At 44.2% G+C, this 21828-nt stretch overlaps 2 protein-coding genes across 6 annotated transcripts in view; one reads left to right on the top strand and one right to left on the bottom strand.

Moving 5' to 3' along the window:
- The window catches only part of JAZF1 (JAZF zinc finger 1), a 320632-nt gene extending 306853 nt beyond the window's left edge, over positions 1–13779 (top strand). For both annotated transcript variants that reach the window (XM_026508404.4, XM_044387292.3), the window contains exons 4-5: positions 4792–4961; positions 11407–13779. In XM_026508404.4, the coding sequence (XP_026364189.1) occupies positions 4792–4961; positions 11407–11583 (347 nt within the window). In that variant the 3' untranslated portion in view covers positions 11584–13779. The remainder of the gene's footprint in view (positions 1–4791; positions 4962–11406) is intronic.
- A 466-nt stretch (positions 13780–14245) lies between these two features.
- TAX1BP1 (Tax1 binding protein 1) overlaps positions 14246–21828 on the bottom strand; it is a 78920-nt gene continuing 71337 nt past the window's right edge. For all 4 annotated transcript variants that reach the window (XM_026508394.4, XM_026508384.4, XM_057304218.1 and 1 more), the window contains exons 17-18: positions 16024–16106; positions 14246–15287 (exon numbers count right to left, since the gene is read on the bottom strand). In XM_026508394.4, the coding sequence (XP_026364179.2) occupies positions 15086–15287; positions 16024–16106 (285 nt within the window). In that variant the 3' untranslated portion in view covers positions 14246–15085. The remainder of the gene's footprint in view (positions 15288–16023; positions 16107–21828) is intronic.

Genomic DNA, 21828 nt, shown 5'->3' with positions numbered 1-21828 from the left:
GGGCTACGCTCCGCCAGTGCGCTCCGCACCCAGCCCGTCTCCTCCGTTTCGGGGCCCTGTCGAGACGCAGATCTGCGAGGGTGTATCTCTTCTAATAGAGAACAACGGGTTTGTCAAATAGAGAAATCTGATCAGGCCAACCGACGTTTGTTTCGAAACGCAAGGGCAGTGTCTCCAGCTTGTCTTCCTGCACCGCCCACTTCCCAGGTGGCACAGGCCAGCCCCCAAGGGGGAGGGGGGGACCACGGCTGGGAGCCACGAAACCAGCCAGTGGCTTTCATTTGTTTTTCTTAATTAAGGTCTGTAGGTTTTCTCTTTAGTTGTGAGGAAGCCTTCCTCTGGGCCCTTCAAAGCATTAAGCGTGGGGAGGGGGTGAAGGCACATAGCAGGTGTTTCTCTGTTCTGTGACTGAGCACTGCACCCCTTTCAGTGGGGCCCTTGCCGGGAGAGAGGGAGACAGGAGAGGAGGAGGGAAGATGACGTTTAAAGAGGACACGCTATAGCGTGACCTGTTCCTGCTGAGAGGCCCCCTGCATCGACCGCTGTGGGCCGGCTGAGTGTGGGGTTCGGTGGCCCCGTGAGTTCCTTCTCCTGTCAGAATTCGGATTCCATGACCCAGCAGAGCTTTCTAAGAGGGCAGCCTTGCAGGACACCTGAGGGGGGTCGATTCCTCCTGTGACTCACATACTCCAAAATCCTCTCCTCCCCATTCCCTGCCCCAGTCACAACTATAGGTAGGCTACTGGTTTTGCTCCCCCCTCCCACTCTGTGACACCAAGGAAATACTTTAAAATTTTTTTCTGTTTAGAAAATTATGCAGAAAATTAACGGTGATGGATTCTGGGTGGTGGTCGTTCAGAACCAGAAACTTGTCTTGTTTCCTTGTCGTCCCGCTGCCTGCTGGCTCGGGGCCCGGCTCCTTCTTCTGTAGGCTGATAGGAGAGGGGGTAGACACTGCGTCAGACGTCACCCGCTCCGCCCGTGGCCAGTGTTGGATAAGTTCCCTGTGTGAATGAATGCCAGTCACCTCCTGCTCCCCCCGGGTCATCGGAAGCCTCATTTCAAGCTGCCGGCCTGGAAGCTGGCTGTGATGTGTTCCACTGGACCCCTCTAGCCGGCCGGGAGGGCACTGGGCCCCACAGTGGGCGCAGAGGAAGGAGATCTGAGACCATTACACTTAATAAAATACCTATTACAGCTACTAATACATTTACTTTTTAAACTCTTTTATCCTTAACCTTTTCTTTGCGTATCTGTTTTGTGCAGTAACCTATTGGTACACATATGCCGTTCACAATAAATACATTCACACACTCATACAGTTTTTTAGGGTCAGATTGTTAGGGAAGCCACTGCTGGGGGAACCGGCCTTGCTCCCTCCTGCTTTTCCGTAATGGGAAGAGAGAGGACTGGCCCGGATGTTCTTGTAACTGTCGTTTCGGGGGAGCTCTTCTAGAGTCCTGAGGTGTTTGAAAGCCGACGAAGAGCGGTTGTCGTCTGCAGATGTTTTGTGCGGGACCCCGCGGGCCCGCCGGCCCGTTTTGCAGATGTTAGCACCAGGCGGGCCCCGGCACGTGCGCACATGTGGCTTTTGGAGAACAGCGCGGGCTGTCTCCACCTGCGTGGGCCCTCTGGCTGCAGACCGAGAGGTGGGCCTGGCCTCACAGCTGCTCCCGGCTCTGTTTGACGACAGGCTGGCGAGTGGGGTACGGTTAGGATAAGCGGCAGAGCCCCCCCACACGCTCTTCTGTTTGAAGAAAGTGAGTACCCCCAAGAGCAAGGGAACAGTGGATAAAATAAGGAAACTGCTCTCGTGACATTTTACTGGTTTATGTACCAAATACTCCTTTGATGCTTACCATATGCCAGGCACGGTTCTAAGTATATTGGTTTGAAAAGGGAACTCCATTATTCTTCACCACGACCTCAAGAGCTGGTCAGTTGTAGTGGCCCATTTTACAGGTGAGGAGTCTATGGATCAGAGAGGTGACATCACTTATCTGGGGTCACACAGCTTGTCAGTGGCAGACCTGTCTTGATATGAAGCCCCGCTTGTATTTCTTCCAGTGGAGATTCCCGTGTCTTTCAGAATTGTTAGTTTTTGTTCGGTTTCATAAGAGGCCTTTCTAAAAAATATTATATGTAATATGTCCGTGTAGTGTTATTACAAAAATGATGTTACGGTGTCTTCCATTTTTTGAGCAATTACCATGGGCAGGTCCTCCTGTGCCAGATGTTCTCTAGACATGAATTCTAATCCTTAAACTGAAGGAAGAGATTTGTGCCCATTTCATAGAAGAGAAGGTGGGTGACAGGAGCTGGTCGCTCAGCTGACGTGCCCAGCCAAGAAGTGAAGCCAGCTCTGCACACCGCTCTTTGTTATAGGACAGAATTAAGTATAAACAGGTCCTCCTTGATCCCCACCCAGGGAGACGGTTAGTTTCACAAAGCACCCAAGACCCTGTGGCATACCAGTGCCCGGAGGGGGCTGGCCCGGTTAGCCAGGGAAGGTGCCGTGTTCTGCCCGGCGACCCCGCGCTGCCGTTCGCTCCCACGGGCGTCCCGACTCTGATGGATTGTGTGGTCCCCCTACTTGCCCCTCGGGGGCTGGCTGCCGCCTGGTCTCCAGGCCACTGTGTCCGAGCATCGAGCCCTCAGGGTCTGGCTCCTTTGATCCAGTGGCGTTTTGAAGTTTTATCTTCTGCTGGGCTTCATTAAGCCCTCTGTTGGTCTGAGGTTCCCCCCACCCCAGCTGTAAATGTTGCGTGGTTCTTGGTATTCAGGTTAACAAATTAGCCCAATTAGATGGGTAAATTAGTCATTCTAACTTTCTGAAGTCAGGCTGGAGGAGCTTTGTGAAATAGCATTTATAGTTTTCTAACAAGCAATTTAAAGGACACCAGCATGTGGCATTTGTTTAAGAGGAAAATGTCCTAAACAATGTCCTACTTAAAAACAGATCTCGACATTTGCTCACAGACTCGGAAACGTGGCCGAGGACACCCCTGTGTTGTCTTGTACAAGCCTTTCCAAACTGGGTCTCTTCTTTCTGGGGGCTATAGCCGAACACGGCAGAGTTACTGAAACCCACATTTAATTCCAGAACCTCCTTTTGCCAAATTGTTTTTTTCTGCACCACCCAAGAGTTTCTAAACGGGCTTCAGAACAGACTACTCTGAATTCCATCTGAGTGGTCGATGGTGAAGAACCAGCAACCCAAAGGAGGCTGAAAGGGACCCCCTCGGATTGCTGCTGGCATTGGCGGCCGGGAAGCAAGACGGGGGAGAAGCAGTAACCCCGAATAGCCAAGTGAAAATTCATAAGCTCTTGAACCTCTGTGGACTCGATTTCCTGGTGTTCAGGGAAGTGACTGTCCTCCCCACCTCACAGGGCCGCTGATTCAGCAAGATACTGCATCGAATGTGCCTGAGGCACGAGAGGCACTCAGTCTGCTCGAGGTCCCTTCCTTCCTCCTTGGGTCCTTTTAAGTGTTCGCTTCGGAGGCCGGCGTCCTTGTGCCTGGCTCAGTTGGCTCTTCAAACAATCTTATTAATGCCTATTAAAATGAAACCCAATAAAAATGCCAATATTTGGTGTTGAAATAATTGATGTAGCAGAGACAGACCATGGGGCACCCAGGCAGGCCCCTGGTGCCATTTAGCCTCACACCTGGGGGATGAATTTCACAACTGTAATTGCTACCATATAATTCTTATTAATGTTGTGCTATAATTCCCATTTATTCCGCGGGGCTTGTAAATGCATTAAGACTTGTCAACATATTATTTTACACTGTTTATGATCTGTAGAATTATGTCCTTCAGGGTTGCATTGTGCAAAAGCTCAAAATAAACGGCCTTGGGCCTCATTAAAAAAGAGCAAAAAGTGGCTGCTTGTGGAAGTGGTTCTCCGTCCCCACCGTCCTGAACAGAGGTCGGTCAACTAGATTTTTAACTCCATTCTGAGCAGAGCTCTTAACCTTGGGAATATAAGCGAATCCCCTCCTCCCATCTGAGCAGCGTGACTGGGATGGAGCAGCCGCGCTCCCAGGAAATGCTGGGTAGAGCTGGAGAGACAGGTGTCCTTCCCTGGGGACAGATGCGGTCAGGAATTGTTCGCTCTTCCACGAGCTAGAACTTCGTATTCTGACCATGAGTTTGGCTCAGAGCTTCAGGTGTGTGTGTCCCCCTGCTCCCTGGCTTGGGGTAACCCCCTTTTAGTTCCAAATTTCCTCACGGTCTTCTCAGCTCAAGCTATAAAGAAGAAGGTTTGAAGTGTTTTCCCACCCAAGTGTAGCTACCTAATTCAGTGGAAAATACAAGCCCCTCCCACAGACTTTTGCATTTACTAGGCCGATAAGCTTGACACTATGGGGACAGAATCCTACGCACTGGGATGTCAGACACAGCTTGTGTGTGTGTGTGTGTGTGTGTGTGTGTGTGTGTGTGTGTGTGTGTGTCTGTAGGTGGGGGGGTCTGTCATCCTTGGTTATCTTGGGTCTGGGCCTCCTGCACAGACTGGCCTGCCGCAGAAGCAAGGTCAAGCTCTTGCTCTGCAAATTCCCAGCCACAAATCGTTGGGAAACCCTTCCTCTGGTCTCTTAAGTGCAAATGCAGGTCTCTGCCCCAGGGCGGTCCCTTTGTGTCTGGAACGCCCCCCCCCCAGGCCGTAGCCGTGGCCCATCTGGTCCCTGCCAGTCCTCCTGTCGGTGGGTGGCGGCGGGGGGCGGCCCGCAGGGAACCGCAGGACAGGACTGCTGCTGACCGCCCTTGCCCCTCTCTGGCCGTGCAGGCAGCGAGTACGACGAGGAGGAGGTGGACTACGAGGAGTCGGACAGCGACGAGTCCTGGACCACGGAGAGCGCCATCAGCTCCGAAGCCATCCTCAGCTCCATGTGCATGAACGGAGGGGAGGAGAAGCCTTTTGCCTGCCCGGTTCCCGGATGTAAGAAGAGATACAAGGTAAACGCAGCAGCACCTCATTGGCATGACTGCGGTAACTGGAAACACCAGGCAGCAGCTCCTCACTTCGGAAGCAAGCCTGACACACAGGCCGGGGTCAGGCAGGCCCCTGGGCTCGGGTGTTTGGTAGCGTTTTCCCTTTGCTGATCGGGGCGGGAGCTATAGGTCAAGAGAAAGGGGCGGTGGGGGTGGTTTTTTGGTAGGAGGATCGTGTTTTTGATGTTCTTCAAACTCCTGTCCTATCAGAGTACCAAGGGTGTCACCTGTTTATTTGCCAGACACCTTCTCCATTGGGTGGCTGTTCAGGTGGCTTACAGAAGCCGGGCAGAGGCGTGACGGTCCCCTGGGGCCCAGGGGCTGCTCAGGGCCCAACGGGACTCAGTTGCGCACGTCTGTTTTCCGCGGCGGAAACGTGGAAGGCGGAGAGGAGGAAAGGGAACCAGGTGGTTACCTGGGGAGGCCGGAAAGCAAAGGGATTCCCCAGCTAGCTCATTTTTCCAGAAGGTAGCCCTGGCACTGGAGAGAGGTTTCCTTTTTTGTTGTTTCAAAGTGGAGAAAGCTAGATAGCAAGAATTCTCTCGATTCCTGCCTGATCTCCAGAGGCCGCGTCTCTCCCTGTGGCTCTGTTCCTTGGGCCTTGGCCGTCCGTGGCCTTCTCTTGTGTGTCCAAGCGCTGTTTAAGGGATGTCATGTACATCCACGGTGTTAAAAGAGGGAGCAGATAATGACCCAGACTGAGGCTGGCCCAAAAAGGGGGGGTCGTGTGAGGGGGGGAAGCCGCAGCCTTTATTCTGGCTGAAGAGGATGAGGCGCTCCCTCCTTCCCCCCAGCTTCATCCCTTCCTCACAGCTTTCTCTCCCGGTCTCTTGGTTGCTTGTCATTAGTCTTCTGTTATTTTTCCTGGCTTTCCAGCAATTTCTCCTGCAGTTGTCTACGTCTGGGTTGACGGGGACTTGAGTGTTCTTTCTGCACCGAAGGCCAAAAAGAAAATTGAGTGAGGCCTGGGCTGCAGAGGCTGCTGCTTCAGCACCAACTGACAGATGACACGGGCGGCCGTTAGTGGCCCCCAGTTCCGTGAGGGAAGTGTGAGTTTCCTTTTCTGGGCCAGAATGCCCAGTCACGACACATGGGACAAGAACAAACATGTAACCACTTCTAACCGTCTGCTTGCAAGGAGCGTGGTCACGTTCCCTAGCACGACCTTTCTGCTGGGCAGTTACTGGCCGCAGGGCAGTGGTGTTCTCTCGTGTAATTACTGCATCGTAGTGACTGCGGGGTTGCTGGATTGGGAATTGGTTTGAGGAAGGTCTAATGAGCCGGTGTGCTGTGGGGTCAGGCAGAATCCAGAAGTGCTGCCATGTCGTCGCTTACTCCCAGGGCTCACTCTTGTCTCACTCCTTGCCCGCTGTTGGCAGGGAGTCTCTAACTAGTTAGCTTCTTGGGCATGGACTCCAGACCAGCTCTTCTCACCATTTCTTGGCATTTGCGGAAGCAAAAGATGAGGTATCTAACTTTCCAGACTTCATACTGAGTAGGGCAGGGGAGAGGGGCCCAGCAGGACAGCTGAGTCTCCATGTTTTTTCCCTTACTAATCCCTTTGCCTAGGATGCCCCCTTCCCTTCTCGAAGCATCAGTACCTCTCATTGAATTCCCCTCATTTCTCAAAAGCACAGCTCAAATGCCACCTCTTCTGGGAAGCCCTCACCAGTTTCCCAGACTGATTCCCCACACACAGACTGAAGTCTGTCTCCTGACCTTTCCACATGCTCCGTTCATACCACTGGAGAGCACTTACTCCCCTATCACCCCAAGGGTCTGTACAGCTCACAGGCCCCCTCCGCTGTCAGCACCAGGCACAGGTCTTGGACAAGTAGACACTCTGAAGATAAAGGAACAGAGGCAAAATGTGGGGGGAAGAGGACAGTGTGGGCCCCCCAGCTGACCACCGGAACCCTAAAGCACTAGCATGACTCATTGTTGGATTTGTCCCAGACACCTTCCGGGCTGAACAACTGACCCCGTGCACCTTGGTGCCACACACCCTTTTCTTTGGACTTGAGAGGGCTCCCCTAGCTGGTAATTGGGAATGGCTTTAAAAGATGGGTTGAAGTGCTTTGAGGTTTTTTCCTTTGATAATTTTAAATATTAGAGTTGTTAGAATTTTGCTACTTTTAAGAACTGGAAAACAGAACAAACGGTCCCCTGGAAAGTTTCTCTGAAAGGGTCCCTGCGCTGCGTGGGGAACGCTGATGTTTCAGCACCATGAAGGAAGCTCGGCCTCTGATGTCTAGATACACATCCAGGCAGGTGTGTCGCTGTTGGTTTTCCGAGACAAGGGCACTTAAGGCATCTCCCCCCTCAGTGGATCTAAACGTCCTTGCCTCTCGTAAGGGTCCCATCAGAAGCCCTGGTGGGGGCATACCTGACCACCTTTCTGGATTGCAACTTGGCAGTAAATAATCAGAACTTTAAAAAAATGTCCATATTCCTTAGCTCCATAATTCTCCTAGAAACGTATCCCACGCACATCTCTAGGGATGCAAAAATTGATAAAGATGTTCATCATGTTACTTACAGTCAGCACAAATTTGGGAAATACTAAATTCTTAACAATAGGGAAATGGAATAAAGTACTGCCATCGAAATCCTTTCTAAAAAATACTTAATGATTACCCAATCTCGTGTCTCTCATGGGGAAAGTACTGAAAGGGGTTACCTCAGATGTTAGTGATTATCCCCGTTCTTTTATGTCCCTTTGTATTCTCTAAATTTCGGCAGTTGCCTACACTGGACACACATTGCTCTAACAAAGGGAGTTAAAAGATGTGATTCCCACCTGGCTCATCCCCGACCTTGCACATGCAGCCACGCTAGGTCCAGTCGGGAGCGACTCGCATCTCGGCTCTTGGGCTGCTTGGTGTCACCACGCAGTTACAAGTGGCTTTACTTTCCACGCTAATGTTACCACCCCCACCCATCCCAGCGTCTGTTTTTCTTCCTCATCAAATCCCTGTGACTTTATTCTCTCCTTTATGCAGAACATCAAGGCCTGCAGGAAATTGAAAGTTACGGTTTTTATATCAAGGGGTACATGTCGCGTATTGTACTTAGGTCTGAATACTGACAACAAAGATCAAATACAGTCAGGGACACCATGGCCCTGCTTGGCATCCAGACTTTGTTTCCGTGATTTGATGTGGAGTGGCGTTTTGAGAAGCGCCTTTAAATGGTTTGTTGTCCATTGACTGGTTCAGTTCCGTCATCAGGGCGGGTAGTTCCGTCATCAGGGCAGGTAGTTCCTGATGGTAGAACGTGGCATGGAAATGAACTGATGCGGTCCTTGCATGGCCCCCTGACGTCAGACCCTCCCTTTCCTCCACATGGTAGCCCCATGTCAGACCACTGTAATTCATAGACCATTTTCTCCCGATGGAGTGACCTGTCCCAGTCCTTCCCAACTTTTACGTTTTTCAAAGGCCACCAGCTGGTTGTACCCATTAATTAAGTACCTAGCACTTCAGGTACATGGAATTCTGGGGAAGTGTGGATTGTGGAATCAGGCATGCCTGGTTTCCCATCCCAGGTCTATCATTTATCTGCTCGCTATCTTCTTGGAGTGTCTATTTAAAACACGAGTACTGGATAAGACAGGAGACATCAAGTACTCAGCATGAGACGCTCTTGTTACTGCCCTTCTGTGCCCCACCCCCCCTTCCTCTTTCTCCCTTGCCTGCCCCTCCGAAGTTGAATTCCCTTTCCTCTTTTCGGAGACCAGAGGATTTAAGCATTTGGTTTTCAAGTTGCCTGCCATTAATTTTTGTTATTCATATTTCTGAAAGACCAAACTTCAGGATCTCTCTGCAATTATAAATGTCAGTGAATCTTTTTAAATCCCAAGTGTTAGAAAGTAAAAGTTCCCACTGCTATGTGTGAATGAACAGATGGGGCAAACCTTGATTCTCATTAGAGCTTGTACTAACGTTTGTGATAAAGGTGCCCCACTGACACTCGTGAACATTGTAAATCACAGCAACAAAGAGATAGTTAATGTGGGGGTTTTTTAGGTTCTTTGGCCAACCCTGGAAATGCCATGTGTTTCCAAATGTGCAGTTGGCTTACTGATTTTTCCAGAGTAATAAACCAAATGTATGGAGTTAGCTATGTTTTCCTCACAGTCTCACGGCCAGACACACAACACAGTGTTTATATTTAAGCTGGGAACAGACCCCAGGACCTGCTGAAATCACCTCAACCTTGGGCTTGTCCTTCTGGCAAATGCAGGATCTGGTCAGGATGGACTGGCTTCTTGTGGTTTTAGCAATTTCTGGTTTCAAACTTCCCCTCACCTAATTAATTATAAAAACTCGGGCGTGGATGGAGTATTTAAGCCGTGTACCTGTCGGAGTCGCATGCTTTTTTGCTTGTCAAATGTTTTTATTTTGGGTTTCCCCTATTTTCTGACGAGTGTCAGTGGTACTGGGACACAGGTAGCTGGATATGTAGTGACCCATCTTGCAACAAGTTCCTGTGAAAACAAGGACATGAAATGTCTGAGTCACCCCTCATCTACAGGAAAGGAGCCTACTAGGTGTTCAGTGAGTATCTGTTGAGCTAGTAAGTGGGGCATTAGTAAGCAGATAAATGCAGATTTCTAGTTTTTGTGATCCAGGAGACTTCCTACTATATTGTTACTTAGAAAGCTGATGGTGCTTTTCTAATGATCATAAACCTTTAATTATTTCAAGTAGCTTAAAACTGTTCTCTTTCATGGTTCTGCGGGTTGCCTGGCCCCAGCTCAGTGGTTCTTGTCTGGGTGTCTCATGCGGTTGCAGCAAGAAGTCAGCTCAGGCTCGGTACACAGATCCCTCAGCTTCTGCTGAGACGGCTGCAACAGCAGGAGGCTGGCAGGGGCTATCTACCCACCGTCTTAATGCGTCTGAGTCTGCCCTGTCCCTGCTCTCCCCATGTCCCACCACAGCAGGTTATCCCTAGAATGTCTCTAGAACAACAGTGAGGGGTTTCCTTGCCTCACATGCACGAGGGACAGAAACAAAGGTGAAGGCCGAGAGCCAAGTTCAGGGAAGAGGGTATCTGTCCTTGTGCTTCGACTTGGTGGACAACCGTCAGTCCAACTCTGAACACAGTCAACTGGAGTGGCTGTTTGGCCCCAGCGGGTTCAACGAAGTCAAGTGGGATTCTCTACCAAAGGACTTTTAAAAAATATGAATGTGCATTATGAATCTCTGAAAGGGAAATGTAAATAGTAATAACCACTCAGCACATTTTAAGGGCAACTCAGAACAGTGAACCATGTTGTCTAACAAATTCACTCGCAGATGCTTACTGAGCATCTCCTAGGGGCCAGGCGGTGTGCTGCGTGCTCACGAAACCACAGCAGTGCGTCCCTGTATCTGGGGGCTCAGCAAGGGCGTCTCACGAGTCAAGTTCAAAACCTCTGCGTTGGAATCCTTCAGGTGGGCCTAGGACCAGGCTCAGTGGGACCAGATTCATATAATACTTGAGGAAACAGCCTACTCTTCTGGCAATCCGTTCTCAACAACTTTGTCTGAAGCCCTCTCTTTTCTCTTCCCTTGTTCCCAAATCTGACCATAGCTGACGTGGTCGTTGAGACCTGTGCTCTAATACCACCTCTCCCATTTATTCTTACTGAAATCTTCCGTCAGTTAATGCCTGTTTTCTCACCATTTAATTGGAATGAACAATAGTAGGTCTGCAGGAGTGATTCTAGGCATGGAGTCTTACATAGAATATGCTAGGGCACTAGCAAAACCAGTTACTAGAAGACCAGAAAGCATTTTGATATTTAATGTTTCACTTCGGCTTGTACTCCACTTTGAAGTCTGGAACTCTTAACGTTGCTGCGACTTTCATAACCTAAGATTTCTGAAGTTTAAGGGCCAGTCTGCCCACAACTATCCTAGGGCACGATTTGGGCAAATAGCTCCCATAGTGGCAGAGACACCGGCTTAATGCACAGCAGAAAATGGACAAATTCCAGGTAAGAGGTCATTCTCACAGCTGTCTGGAAGCAAACCCGAAGCTGTGTTTCTGTATCAAGGATTTATAGATGTCTTGAATTCTATTGCCCTGTGTTTAGAAAAGACAGTTTTTCTGTTAACATTCTTCCAGAGAGGAAGCAAAGTTCTAGGCAGAGCAAACTGTGTTTTCTTGTACAGTCTTATATATCCCGTGTAAAATTTGAGGAAGCCAGTACTTTCATTTTCAGAATAACTGAGGCATAGTTTGCGACCCAGTCTGCACAGTCCATTAGACTGCTTGAAATGGAGTTCACGCGACGCCTACGCTGTACACACCTGCTATTCGGGGGATGTGCATGTGCAATCCAGACCCACACCAAGGTTTTCCCCCATCTGACAGACATTTTTGATCGCATCTAATAGGTGATATTTTGTCTTCTCCACAGAATGTGAATGGCATAAAGTACCACGCTAAGAATGGTCACAGAACACAGATTCGTGTCCGCAAACCATTCAAATGTCGTTGTGGTAAGAGTTACAAGACAGCTCAGGGCCTGCGGCACCATACAATCAATTTCCATCCCCCGGTGTCGGCTGAGATTATCAGGAAGATGCAGCAATAACATGCTGGTCATAACTGTGCCAAGAAATCCTCACCAGCAGTTGCTGATTTTGAAAACAGCCACCTTTTTTCAGGGGAAGCATTCAGCAACCCTTTAAAGAATTAAATGCATGCTTTAAATTTTTTCTGTAATTTTGGAATGATGTATCTTTGTAGAGTTAATGATTTTGTACATTTGCACATGTAATCATCATACCCATTTTCATTACTTTGATATAAGGTGCTAAACAGAAAAAGCTCTAGGTTCTTCACATTTCCCCCAAAACAAAATAAAATTGAGGGCATGTTGCATATTATTTAGTTGTATTGCAGTGATATCAATTGGGGGGAGGAGGGGCTGGCACTGAGATTTTTTTTTCCAAGATTGTAATGTGATTGAAGTTTTTCAACACATCAACTCACTATGTTCAAAACCAAAATAATACCTTCATTATCAAACTGGTTACCATGCCTTACATAATGGAGTTAGTATTTGTGAGTAGAAAGACTTTAGGTAATGGAAATATAAATAAGAATGTTTAACATAATATGCTAAAAATATTTTCATATTTAAATAACATACATAAAAGGTGTGCTTTCTGTGTTTTATATTATCTTGCAAGTCCTTTTGCCCCTTAAAAAGCTGAAAATCTTGCCATCTGACTTACTTACCAATCATTTTAGTGTTATAAATGGCATTTTTGTAGTCTATTCAGTTCACTCATTAACACACATTCATTGAGTGCCTGCTGGGTGCAAGGGATTCGGTTTATGCCTATTGATATTTCTGGACCAAGATACCAGTTTAGTGAAATACTTTTCCCTAAAATGTTAGGAAATACTTAAGTGCAAATTTTGTGTGTGTGAAATTTAGTTCTATCTTCATCTTTAGGTGAAGTTTTAAAGCACTTTGTAGTTCTCTATTGCCAACAGAGTTAATGTTTTATGTGTTGCCAATTCTTGCAGCCACTGCCCTAACAAACCTGTGGGTTGCAAATGAGAATTAAAATTCCAAGCACGTTTCAAAGAGAACCTTTTTGTTAAGATCCCTTATTGCCTCTTCTCCATGCTCATTGTGTTTTTAGACTTTTTTTTTAATTAAAGGCACTTTTTCCATCACATTGTAGAGGTCTGTATTCCCACTGGAAATGTCTGTTTAGCTTTATAAAACATTTTGCTGAAATACGAAATTGAGCCTTACTGACAATTAAGTGCTTCTTGCAGCAGGTGGTCAAAGAGTGACTAATATGACCCATTAGAGTGACCTACGTCTGGACCATTCCTGAAGTTTTTCTCACCAACAATACCATCATGCCTTGAGTGTTCTTTTCTCCCAAGTGCTATTCCTTAAACATGCAAGAGTTTACCAGTTGCCTCATTATGCAATAAAAATTGCTCAGAGATGGCTAACTGCCCACAAAACTGGTGAAAAGCAAGCTCGAACTGCTTACCACTTTCTTCCCATGTTCCCATTGGATGCAAGTCTTTCTTAACAGCTGGGAAGCAAGTGTCCCTCCTCAATCTTTCAGACCGTTCGAAAGGAAGACAGTTCTGCTGGCCAGATGGGGTAAGCTTCTATATTCTTAAGTTGTGAATCCCTCATAATGAGGGATTCACAAAAGTATCTATAAAGACACTGCCCTCTAAAAATTTCCTCAGATCTCTGAAGAGTGGTCTTAGTCCTGAATATACAGTGTTATCTTATGTTTAAAAGGGTGATCCAGACATGAGAAGCAACTAGTTGGTGCATAAGAAGGCCCTACTTGGATATTTCATATCTACCTACAATTGACCAAAATTTTTTAGGCCAGCAATTTTATTATTTAGCTTCGCTCCTTCTAGTGCAAGAAACTGTAGGCTGGATCAGTAGTTCAACAGCTAAACAGTCATAAAATAGTCATTGTGCATGTTAAGTTTCTTTCAACTATAAAACAAATTCAATTTCTATTTACTTATTCATTGTGACAGTATTACTAAACAGGTAAGGATGGGAATATTTTGTTATACCGTGTATAGTGAATGTATTGTACTGTGTCTGTGAAAACTGTGCTTTAAATTATATTTTCATATGTTTTGTTGGGGACAGAGCACATTAAGTTTGAAAGCAACAGAGGTTTGTTTTAGAACTGAAGGCAACTTAATCAAAATTGCTGTCAAGAAAAGCTGCTTATAAATGTAAATGAAATCACATTTAAAATAAACTGCCTCTGACCCAAAACAACACGGCTCGCTGTTTTTATTCGTGTCCATTACCACTCTAATAGTGGAGGGATACTTTAAGGTTGGCATGTTCCAGAATTAACTGATGCGATGTGAAAATGCTCCCATATTTTACCTGCATCTCCCAGGAGGGGAAGACGTGGCGTCTTCACTACTACTGCTTTCCAGTCTGCCAGGGCCTGTTCTGCCCTACGCTCAGAAGTATTTTTAAAGGATTCAAATTCTGCTTTCAGAAACGCAAGCAACACGAGGAGTATGTGGTTCACACAGAGCACACCAAAATGCCACCACACTGCAGGTGAGGTTACCATGTTAGCTAACTACAAGAGAAGTAAAATCAAAGTCAGTAAATTCTTAACATTCATATTTTGAGAAATACCATTCAGAGATCCATTTAAAGGCCCAGACCAAGGGAAAAAAATGTTAATGAAAAACTCTCATCACAAATAAATCTGACAATAAAATTACACATCTCCAAAAAATGTGTCCTCTTTAATGTTAATGAGAATACTATACAGAGACATGACACACTGACGTGCATTTATACATCACATTTTTAATCAAGAAAATGTGAAAAAGATACATTCTCTGTGATTGTATGCCACCAACACCACTGTTTAGTACATCATTTAAACAGCTACACTAACCTAGCTTGTTCCCATGAGATAGAAATACAACTTCAAGATGGCTTAAAAATAATCACTCAGGTCATTCTAAAATGTTTGTCATAAAATTAGCAAAATATGCCTTCTATTCCTAAAGCATTTCAGATATAAAAAGGTATTTGCTATACTGCAAGCATGTCCGCTCTTTCTTTCTACATGCAGTTCCATTTCTAAAGGTTAAAAAAACCATCGTTGCATGGGCCAAATTACGGAAGCTTCTGTATTCAGACTTTAATGATAAATTACTTTTATTACATAATATTTAGTAGCCATGCTCAATCAACAAGGTCAACAGAAACTTGTAAATATGCTAAATGATACTCTACACACATGTATTTTCAGTGTGGTAACATTAAAATAATCCATTTCCTTTATTCATATAGTTTTGCAAACTGGGGAATAAATAAAGATACAAGCACAGAAACACTTTTCTTAAACCGGTGAGATTAACAGGGGTTATAATTTTATTTACTGATAAGCTGAAGACACTCTGACCCTAGTAACACAAAAGTAGCGCTTGTTCAAAAAAAAAAGTGGAAGAGGGTGCGCGGAAATGTTACCTTGTGGTCTCCATAGTGGTCTGAGGTGGTTTTTTTTTTTAATTGCTAAACTGTATTACTAGCTCAGAATAAAAAGTAACTAGTCAAAATTTAAAACATTCTGATCAAAATGGGTCTGCACGTGCCTTTCAAAGCCCTGCTGGTCATAGTCAGGAGGGAACTGCTCGCTGCACATGGGGCACACCTTCCAGTGACTTTCAACGTGTTCTTCAAATTTGCTCTGATCATAGTTGGGAGGGAACATTAATTCACAGAGGGGACACTTCTTGTGAACGTCAAAGCTTAAAGAAATAGGAAAATGAAAGAATTACACAATTCTAGTAAGTAAAATTTGTAATGATAAGGTTATATTTCTCTGGTTAAGCTAATATTCACCCTAAATGACTTACCTTGAAAGTCTTCAGTTACTTCGGAAACCTTTCTGCTTCTAAAATACCTGCTACTGACAATTGTGTAAACCACTGATAAAGCCTCTAAACAGAGTTTCACAATTAGAGTGACAAAAACATTTTTGTTAAAATCCCCCAAATTCAAGCATATTACATAAGAAAACCTCAATTTTTAATTAATAGCACTTATTTCCCAACAGTATATTCATTCAAGCTTAACTACCACGAGGATTTATTGGCACTGGTTCTCAAAGTACTACACGCATCAGAATCACCTGGAAGCATGTTAAAACACATACTGCTATGATGCCTGGGTGGCTAGTGGGTTAAGCGTCTGCCTTTGGCTCAGGTCATGATCTCAGGGTCCTGGAACAGAGTCCCCAGGGTCGAGGTCCCTGCTCAGTGGGGAGTCTGCTTCTCCCTCTCCCTATGCCCCTCCCCCCTTCTCAAGCTCTGTTTCTTAAAATCTTCTAAAAAAACACACTGCTGGCACCCACACCAAGACTTTCAGGTTCAGGAGGTCTAGGGTACAGCCTGATCATATGCATTTTGAACAAGTTTCCAGGGACCATACTTTGAGAACCACTCATCTACATAATCCAAATTCTACACAGGAAAGAAAAATTACCTGGAATCAAAGCAAAAGCCTGCTCCACGCCCACGTAAGTGCTGACCTGGAGGATCGGGAGCAGAGGGCACATTCTCCTCTTCCTAGGCAAAAAGTAATTTTGCAACTTTTGAGAAAAGCGAAACTGAATGTACATTCCTTAATTCAAGCATACTATTAAAGGAATTAAGATTACCCTTTCTAAAATTTTGCCCCGATTTACTGCTTCTATGAATCAGCTAACAATCGAGTTTGCTGCTCAAGTGCTGGACTGAAACCAACCTGACATGTTATCCATCAGGGGGAAGAGGGGAAGCAATTCATTTTTTTTTTTTTTTTTACCTTTACACTTTCTAAGCCATATGTAATTTGGTAATGATAACCCCATGATTTCGTATCTCCTAATAAAAGGGCAGAGGGACTCAACAGAATTCTAGATGCTACAATAAGACATAAGTGCTCATGAAATAAGAAATCACCTACTCAGTTCAAAACCAGAAGGTGTGTCCTAAGTTCTCTTAGCAGCCAATTCATATAAAGTCTCGTGACTCCTGATATGCAAAATGACCAAATTTTCACTCACGAATACATTTACTCTCTTTTACTCATCAAGCTTGGTTAATTTCCAAAATCATACTAGACTAAATTTAACAGATTGGGAAGTGAGGTTACACAGGCAGGCCCACTGTCAGCAACAAAAAATGGCTACTAATAAAAAGAAAAGCAGACAAGAACTCAAACATCCAATAATATTTCAGCACTGGATCACACAGCTTTACTAAAAAAACCATGAAGACACTGTTTTAGTGTTGATTTTTAAATTAATAAATTTAATAAATTAATGAACTAGAATAATCAAGGTTATATTAGGTATTCTTTAGGAAGGCAGAGAATCATGTATTCTGAGAAAGATTTCTGCCCAAAACTGCTAAAATAATTATATTTTGGTACTGAAAATAGTCAATGTAAAAAATTTTTTGAATAGCTTTTAACCAGAACCTAGTCTGTTAGCTAAACTGCCAAAATAATTTTATAAGCAAATTTTATTGGAAAGACCAAACCGATATATATTTATGAACAATCCCAATTAAATCCTTAAGAAAACATTTTTAATAGCATTTTAATCTCCACAAAGATCTAAACCACCTTTACATCGTTCATCTACTTTGAGACCCGTCAGCACAATACTATTTCTACTACAAAACAAACGAAACCATCTACAGTAAACTGAAGCTCTACATGGAACTCAAAATCCAGCCTACAAAAGTCTTGGGGGAGCTGGCTGGCTCAATCGAAAGAGCACACAACTCGATCTCAGGGATTATGAGCTCAAGCCCCACAATGGGGTGTAGAGATTACTAAAAAATAAAAAGTAACCAAGAAAAATAGAATAAAAATATTTTTTTAAAAAATTACTGTTTATAATAATTTATTGTATATAACCAACTTGAACATCTGAAATAGTATTAAGATGGGTTAATCTCTTAGACAATAAAAGAAATTTGTAAGGTTAATCATACTAAATTCAAAATAAGGTTTTCATGGGCACCTGGGTGGCTCAGTTGGTTATACATCCCAACTCTTGATTTCGGCTCAGGTCATGATCTCAGGGTCGTAGGATTCAGTCCCATGTCAGACTCCGCGCTCAGCAGAGAGTCCGCTCCAGATTCTCTTTCTCTCTTCCCTGCCTCTGCCCCTCCCCTGCCCCGTGCTTGCTCTCTTGCTCTCTCTCAAACAAATCAAATCTTCAAAATGAGATTTTCATACTAAATTAAGGTTACTAAAATCATACCAAATAGGGTTAATCATACTAAATTCAAAATGCACTCGGGATTGTAAAAATATAATTACCATACGGTACAGCATTTCTAGATATTCATGCAAAGGAATTTAAAGCAGGAACTCAGACGTATGTGTATACCTATTTACTCTCTTTTACTCATCAAGCTTGGTTAATTTCCAAAATCATACTAGACTAAATTTAACAAATTAGATTGGGAAGTGAGGTTACACAGCAGCATTAGTCACAATAGCCAAGAAGTAGAAACAACCCAAATGGCTTAATGGGTGCAGGGATAAACAAAATGTGCTATATAAAATGGAATATTGTAAATATTAAAAAGGAAAGTCTGACACATTACAAAATGGATAAATCTTGAGGATATTATGCTAAGTGAAAAAGCCAGTCATAAAATAATAAATTCTATATGATTCTACTTATATGAGGGACCTACAGTAGTCAAATCCATAGAGACAAAGTAGAATGATGGTTGCCAGAGGCTGGAAAGAGTTGAGAAGAGTAGTTCTGGAGATTGGTTGCACAACAATGTAAATGTACTTAGCACTACAGCAATGGTTAAGATGGTAAATTTTTTTGTTACACGTATTCTGTAACTATTAAAAAATGCAATCATGATCAAACTAGCAATATATACTCAGGAGCTAATGACTGAGTTACACCACGTGAATCATTAAGATCTAGACAACAGGACTATATATTCAGCATATAACACACTGTGCTTTAATTCTGCCTTTGCTAAGGATTATTAATGGGGATATTTAGATATCACTGAGTTAATAATGTCAAGGAAGAAAGGTCCACCACTTAGTAAAACTTCTACCAAGTTGATAAAATTACTTTAGTTCAACAGCTTACAAAACATATGCTAAGGCCAAAGTGAATGCATAAGAGAAAAGAGTAATAATGACTGTTTAACTTTTATATAAAACTACTGAGTATTTTTTATCCCTGAAAACTTTGTAGTATTATAGAATATTAGTCAACATTCTTCTTTTCATGAGATGTTATTGTTTAAGTTCTGCCAAACAGCCATTTCTAGTAATGGAGCATGTCAGTGAAGAAGTGTCACTAAACTCTAACTATATATTTAAAAGTGAGAAAGCAGACTTCTAAGGAAGATGATACAGTAGGAGGACCCTATATTTATCTTGCCCCAGGCTAGATAACATGTCAGTGCAAATAACCTAAAAAACAACTTGAAGACTGGCAAAACAAACGCCAAAACAAAATGTAGAGAAAGGCTGCGTACAAGGAGGCAGGACGAGCAGAAGCGCAGTGGGGAGCGAAACCCTGCAGGTCTGGCTACCAGAGGGGCCACAGGGGCAGAGACTGTAAGAACAACTATCAACACCAGAAGCCTACAAGGAGAAGATGAATCCCCATAGCATTTGGCTTTGAATATGAGATGGGCCAAATTTCTTAAGTTCTTAAAACCAGCAGGGACTTAAATCCTCTGGAACTTTCAAAAATCAGCAGGCTCAATCTGAGAACGCCCAGAGGGCCACAGGAAGCTGAGCCCCTGTCCTTACTTAGTGAGACAGCACAGCAAACAGCCCACAGAGATACAACTTGAACCAGCAGCTTGAAAAGTATGCTTGGGGCATACAGGAGGGGGAGTTCGTTACTAATCTCAGAGTTCACTAAAGAACTTCTCTAGGAACAAATCACCTGGCAGGTGCCATTTCTCTCCCCTACCACACCCCAGCATAATCACATGGCCACCTGTGGGAACCAGCAGGGCATCAGCACCCACTAACTTGCTACCACCATGCCCCACCCCTCCAGCCGGACCTGCCTTAGTTCCAGTGCTGTGGGTCCCCTCCCTAAGACAACCTGTTCAAACCTTGCCAAAACTGTCTCACCCAACCTCCAGTGGAAGACACACACGTATTGTTAAAACTGTACCACTCCCACCCATACATGCTTTGCAAAGTAGTCCCAGCCGGCCCAGTCTCCGTAGCAGCTACACCTCCCCTGTGGAAGAGGACCAGCACACACACCTTGCACCCCTGCCTGCCCGTGCTTTGGGGAGCAGCCACAGCCAGCCCTATCTTAGCAGTGGCTGCTTGTTAAAAGAGCCCACTACTTTCAGAACAAGAGACGTAACTACCCTTTCTAACATGCAGAAACAGAGTTAGGCAAAATGAGGAGAAAGAGTAGTATGTCCCAAATGAAAGAACAGGACAAAAATCACAACACGGGACCTATGTGAAGCAGAAAGAAGTAACATGCCTGACAAAGCATGATCATCAGGATCCTCACTGGACCTCAGAAAAGAGGAGAAAACATCAGTGAGACCCTTAACACAGAGATTTAAAAAAAAATCAACCAGAGATGAAGAACACAATCACTGAAATTAAAAATACACATGAGAGAGTAAATACCACGGTGAGGGAAGCAGAGGTACTCAGAAGACTGAGTAATGGAAAGTAATCAAGCTGAGCAAGTGAAAAAAAAATTATGCACAATGAGAAGAGACTCAGGGACACCTGACTCCATCAAGCATAACAACATTCACATTACAGGGATCCCAGAAAACGAAAAGAGAAAAGGGGGCAAAAAATTTATCTGAAGAAATAATAGCTGAAAACTTCCCTGATCTGGGCAAGGAACAGATACCAGATCCAGAAGGCAGATCCCCCAACAAAATCAGCCAAAGGGATCCACACCAAGACACATACTAATTAAAATGGCAAAAGGTAGTGATAAAGAAAAAAAAAATGTTTAAAGCAGCAAAAGAAGATAGTTACATACAAGGGAAACCCCAGAAGGCTGTTAGTGGATTTTTCAGCAGAAACTTTATGGCTAGATGGGAGTGGCATGAATATTCCAAGTGCTAAAAGAGAAATATCTGCAGACAAGAATTCTATCCAGCAAGGCTTTCAGAATAGGAAATCATTTCCAGACCAACAAAAACTAAAGTAGTTCATGACCATTAAACCAGCCCTTCAAGAAATATTAAAGGGGACTCTGAGTGGAAAAGACCGTATGTGAGCATATGAAAAGTAGGAAACAAAGGCAGTAAGAAGCAGCTTATCTATAATAATCAGTCAAGGCATTCACAAAATAAAAGAATGCAAAACATGACACCATATACCTAGAATGTGGGTTGGGGAAAGGAGTAACCAATGGGTTCAAACTTAACCATCAATTTCATATAGACTGCAATATGCAGAAGGTGTTACATACAAACCCAATGGTAACTATAAAGCAAAAACCAGTAATAAATATGCAAAGAATATAGAGAAAGGAATCCACATATATCACTAAAGTCAGCAAACCGTGAAAGAGAGCAAGAGAAGAAAGGATCAGAGAAAAACTACAAAAACCACCACAAAACAAGTAACAAAATGGCAGCACATATATATCATTAATTAATTTGAATGTAAATGGCCTAAATGTTCCAATCAAAAGACATGGGGTGACAGAGCAGATAAAAAAAATAAGACCCATCTATATGTTGTCTACAAGACTCACTTTTTTTTTTTTTTTTTTAGATTTTATTTGTTTATTTGACAGAGATAGATAGCCAGCGAGAGAGGGAACACAAGCAGGGGGAGTGGGAGAGGAAGAAGCAGGCTCATAGCGGAGGAGCCTGATGTGGGGCTCGATCCCATAACGCCACGATCACACCCTGAACCGAAGGCAGATGCTTAATGATTGCGCCACCCAGGCACCCCAAGAGACTCACTTTTGACCTAAAAACATCTGCAGATTGAAAGTGAGGAGATGGAGAAACATTTATCATGCAAATGGATGTAAAAAAGGTGGGATGGCAATATTTATATTAGACAAAACAGACTTTAAACAAAGACTATACAGTTAAGCATCTGCCTTCGGCTCAGGTCATGATCTCAGGGTCCTGGATAGAGGCCTGTGTCAGGCTCCCTGCTCAGCAGGGAGTCTGCTTCTCCCTCTTCCTCTGTGCCCCGCCCCCACTTGTGCTCTCTCAAATAAAATCTTAAAAAAAAAAAAAAAAAAGACTACCAAGAGACAAAGGACACTATAATAATAAAGGGGACAAT

The sequence above is a fragment of the Ursus arctos genome, unplaced genomic scaffold, assembly GCF_023065955.2.
Source record: "Ursus arctos isolate Adak ecotype North America unplaced genomic scaffold, UrsArc2.0 scaffold_3, whole genome shotgun sequence".
NCBI classification, from domain to species: Eukaryota; Metazoa; Chordata; class Mammalia; order Carnivora; family Ursidae; genus Ursus; species Ursus arctos.
This window is presented reverse-complemented; position numbering and strand designations above follow the sequence as displayed.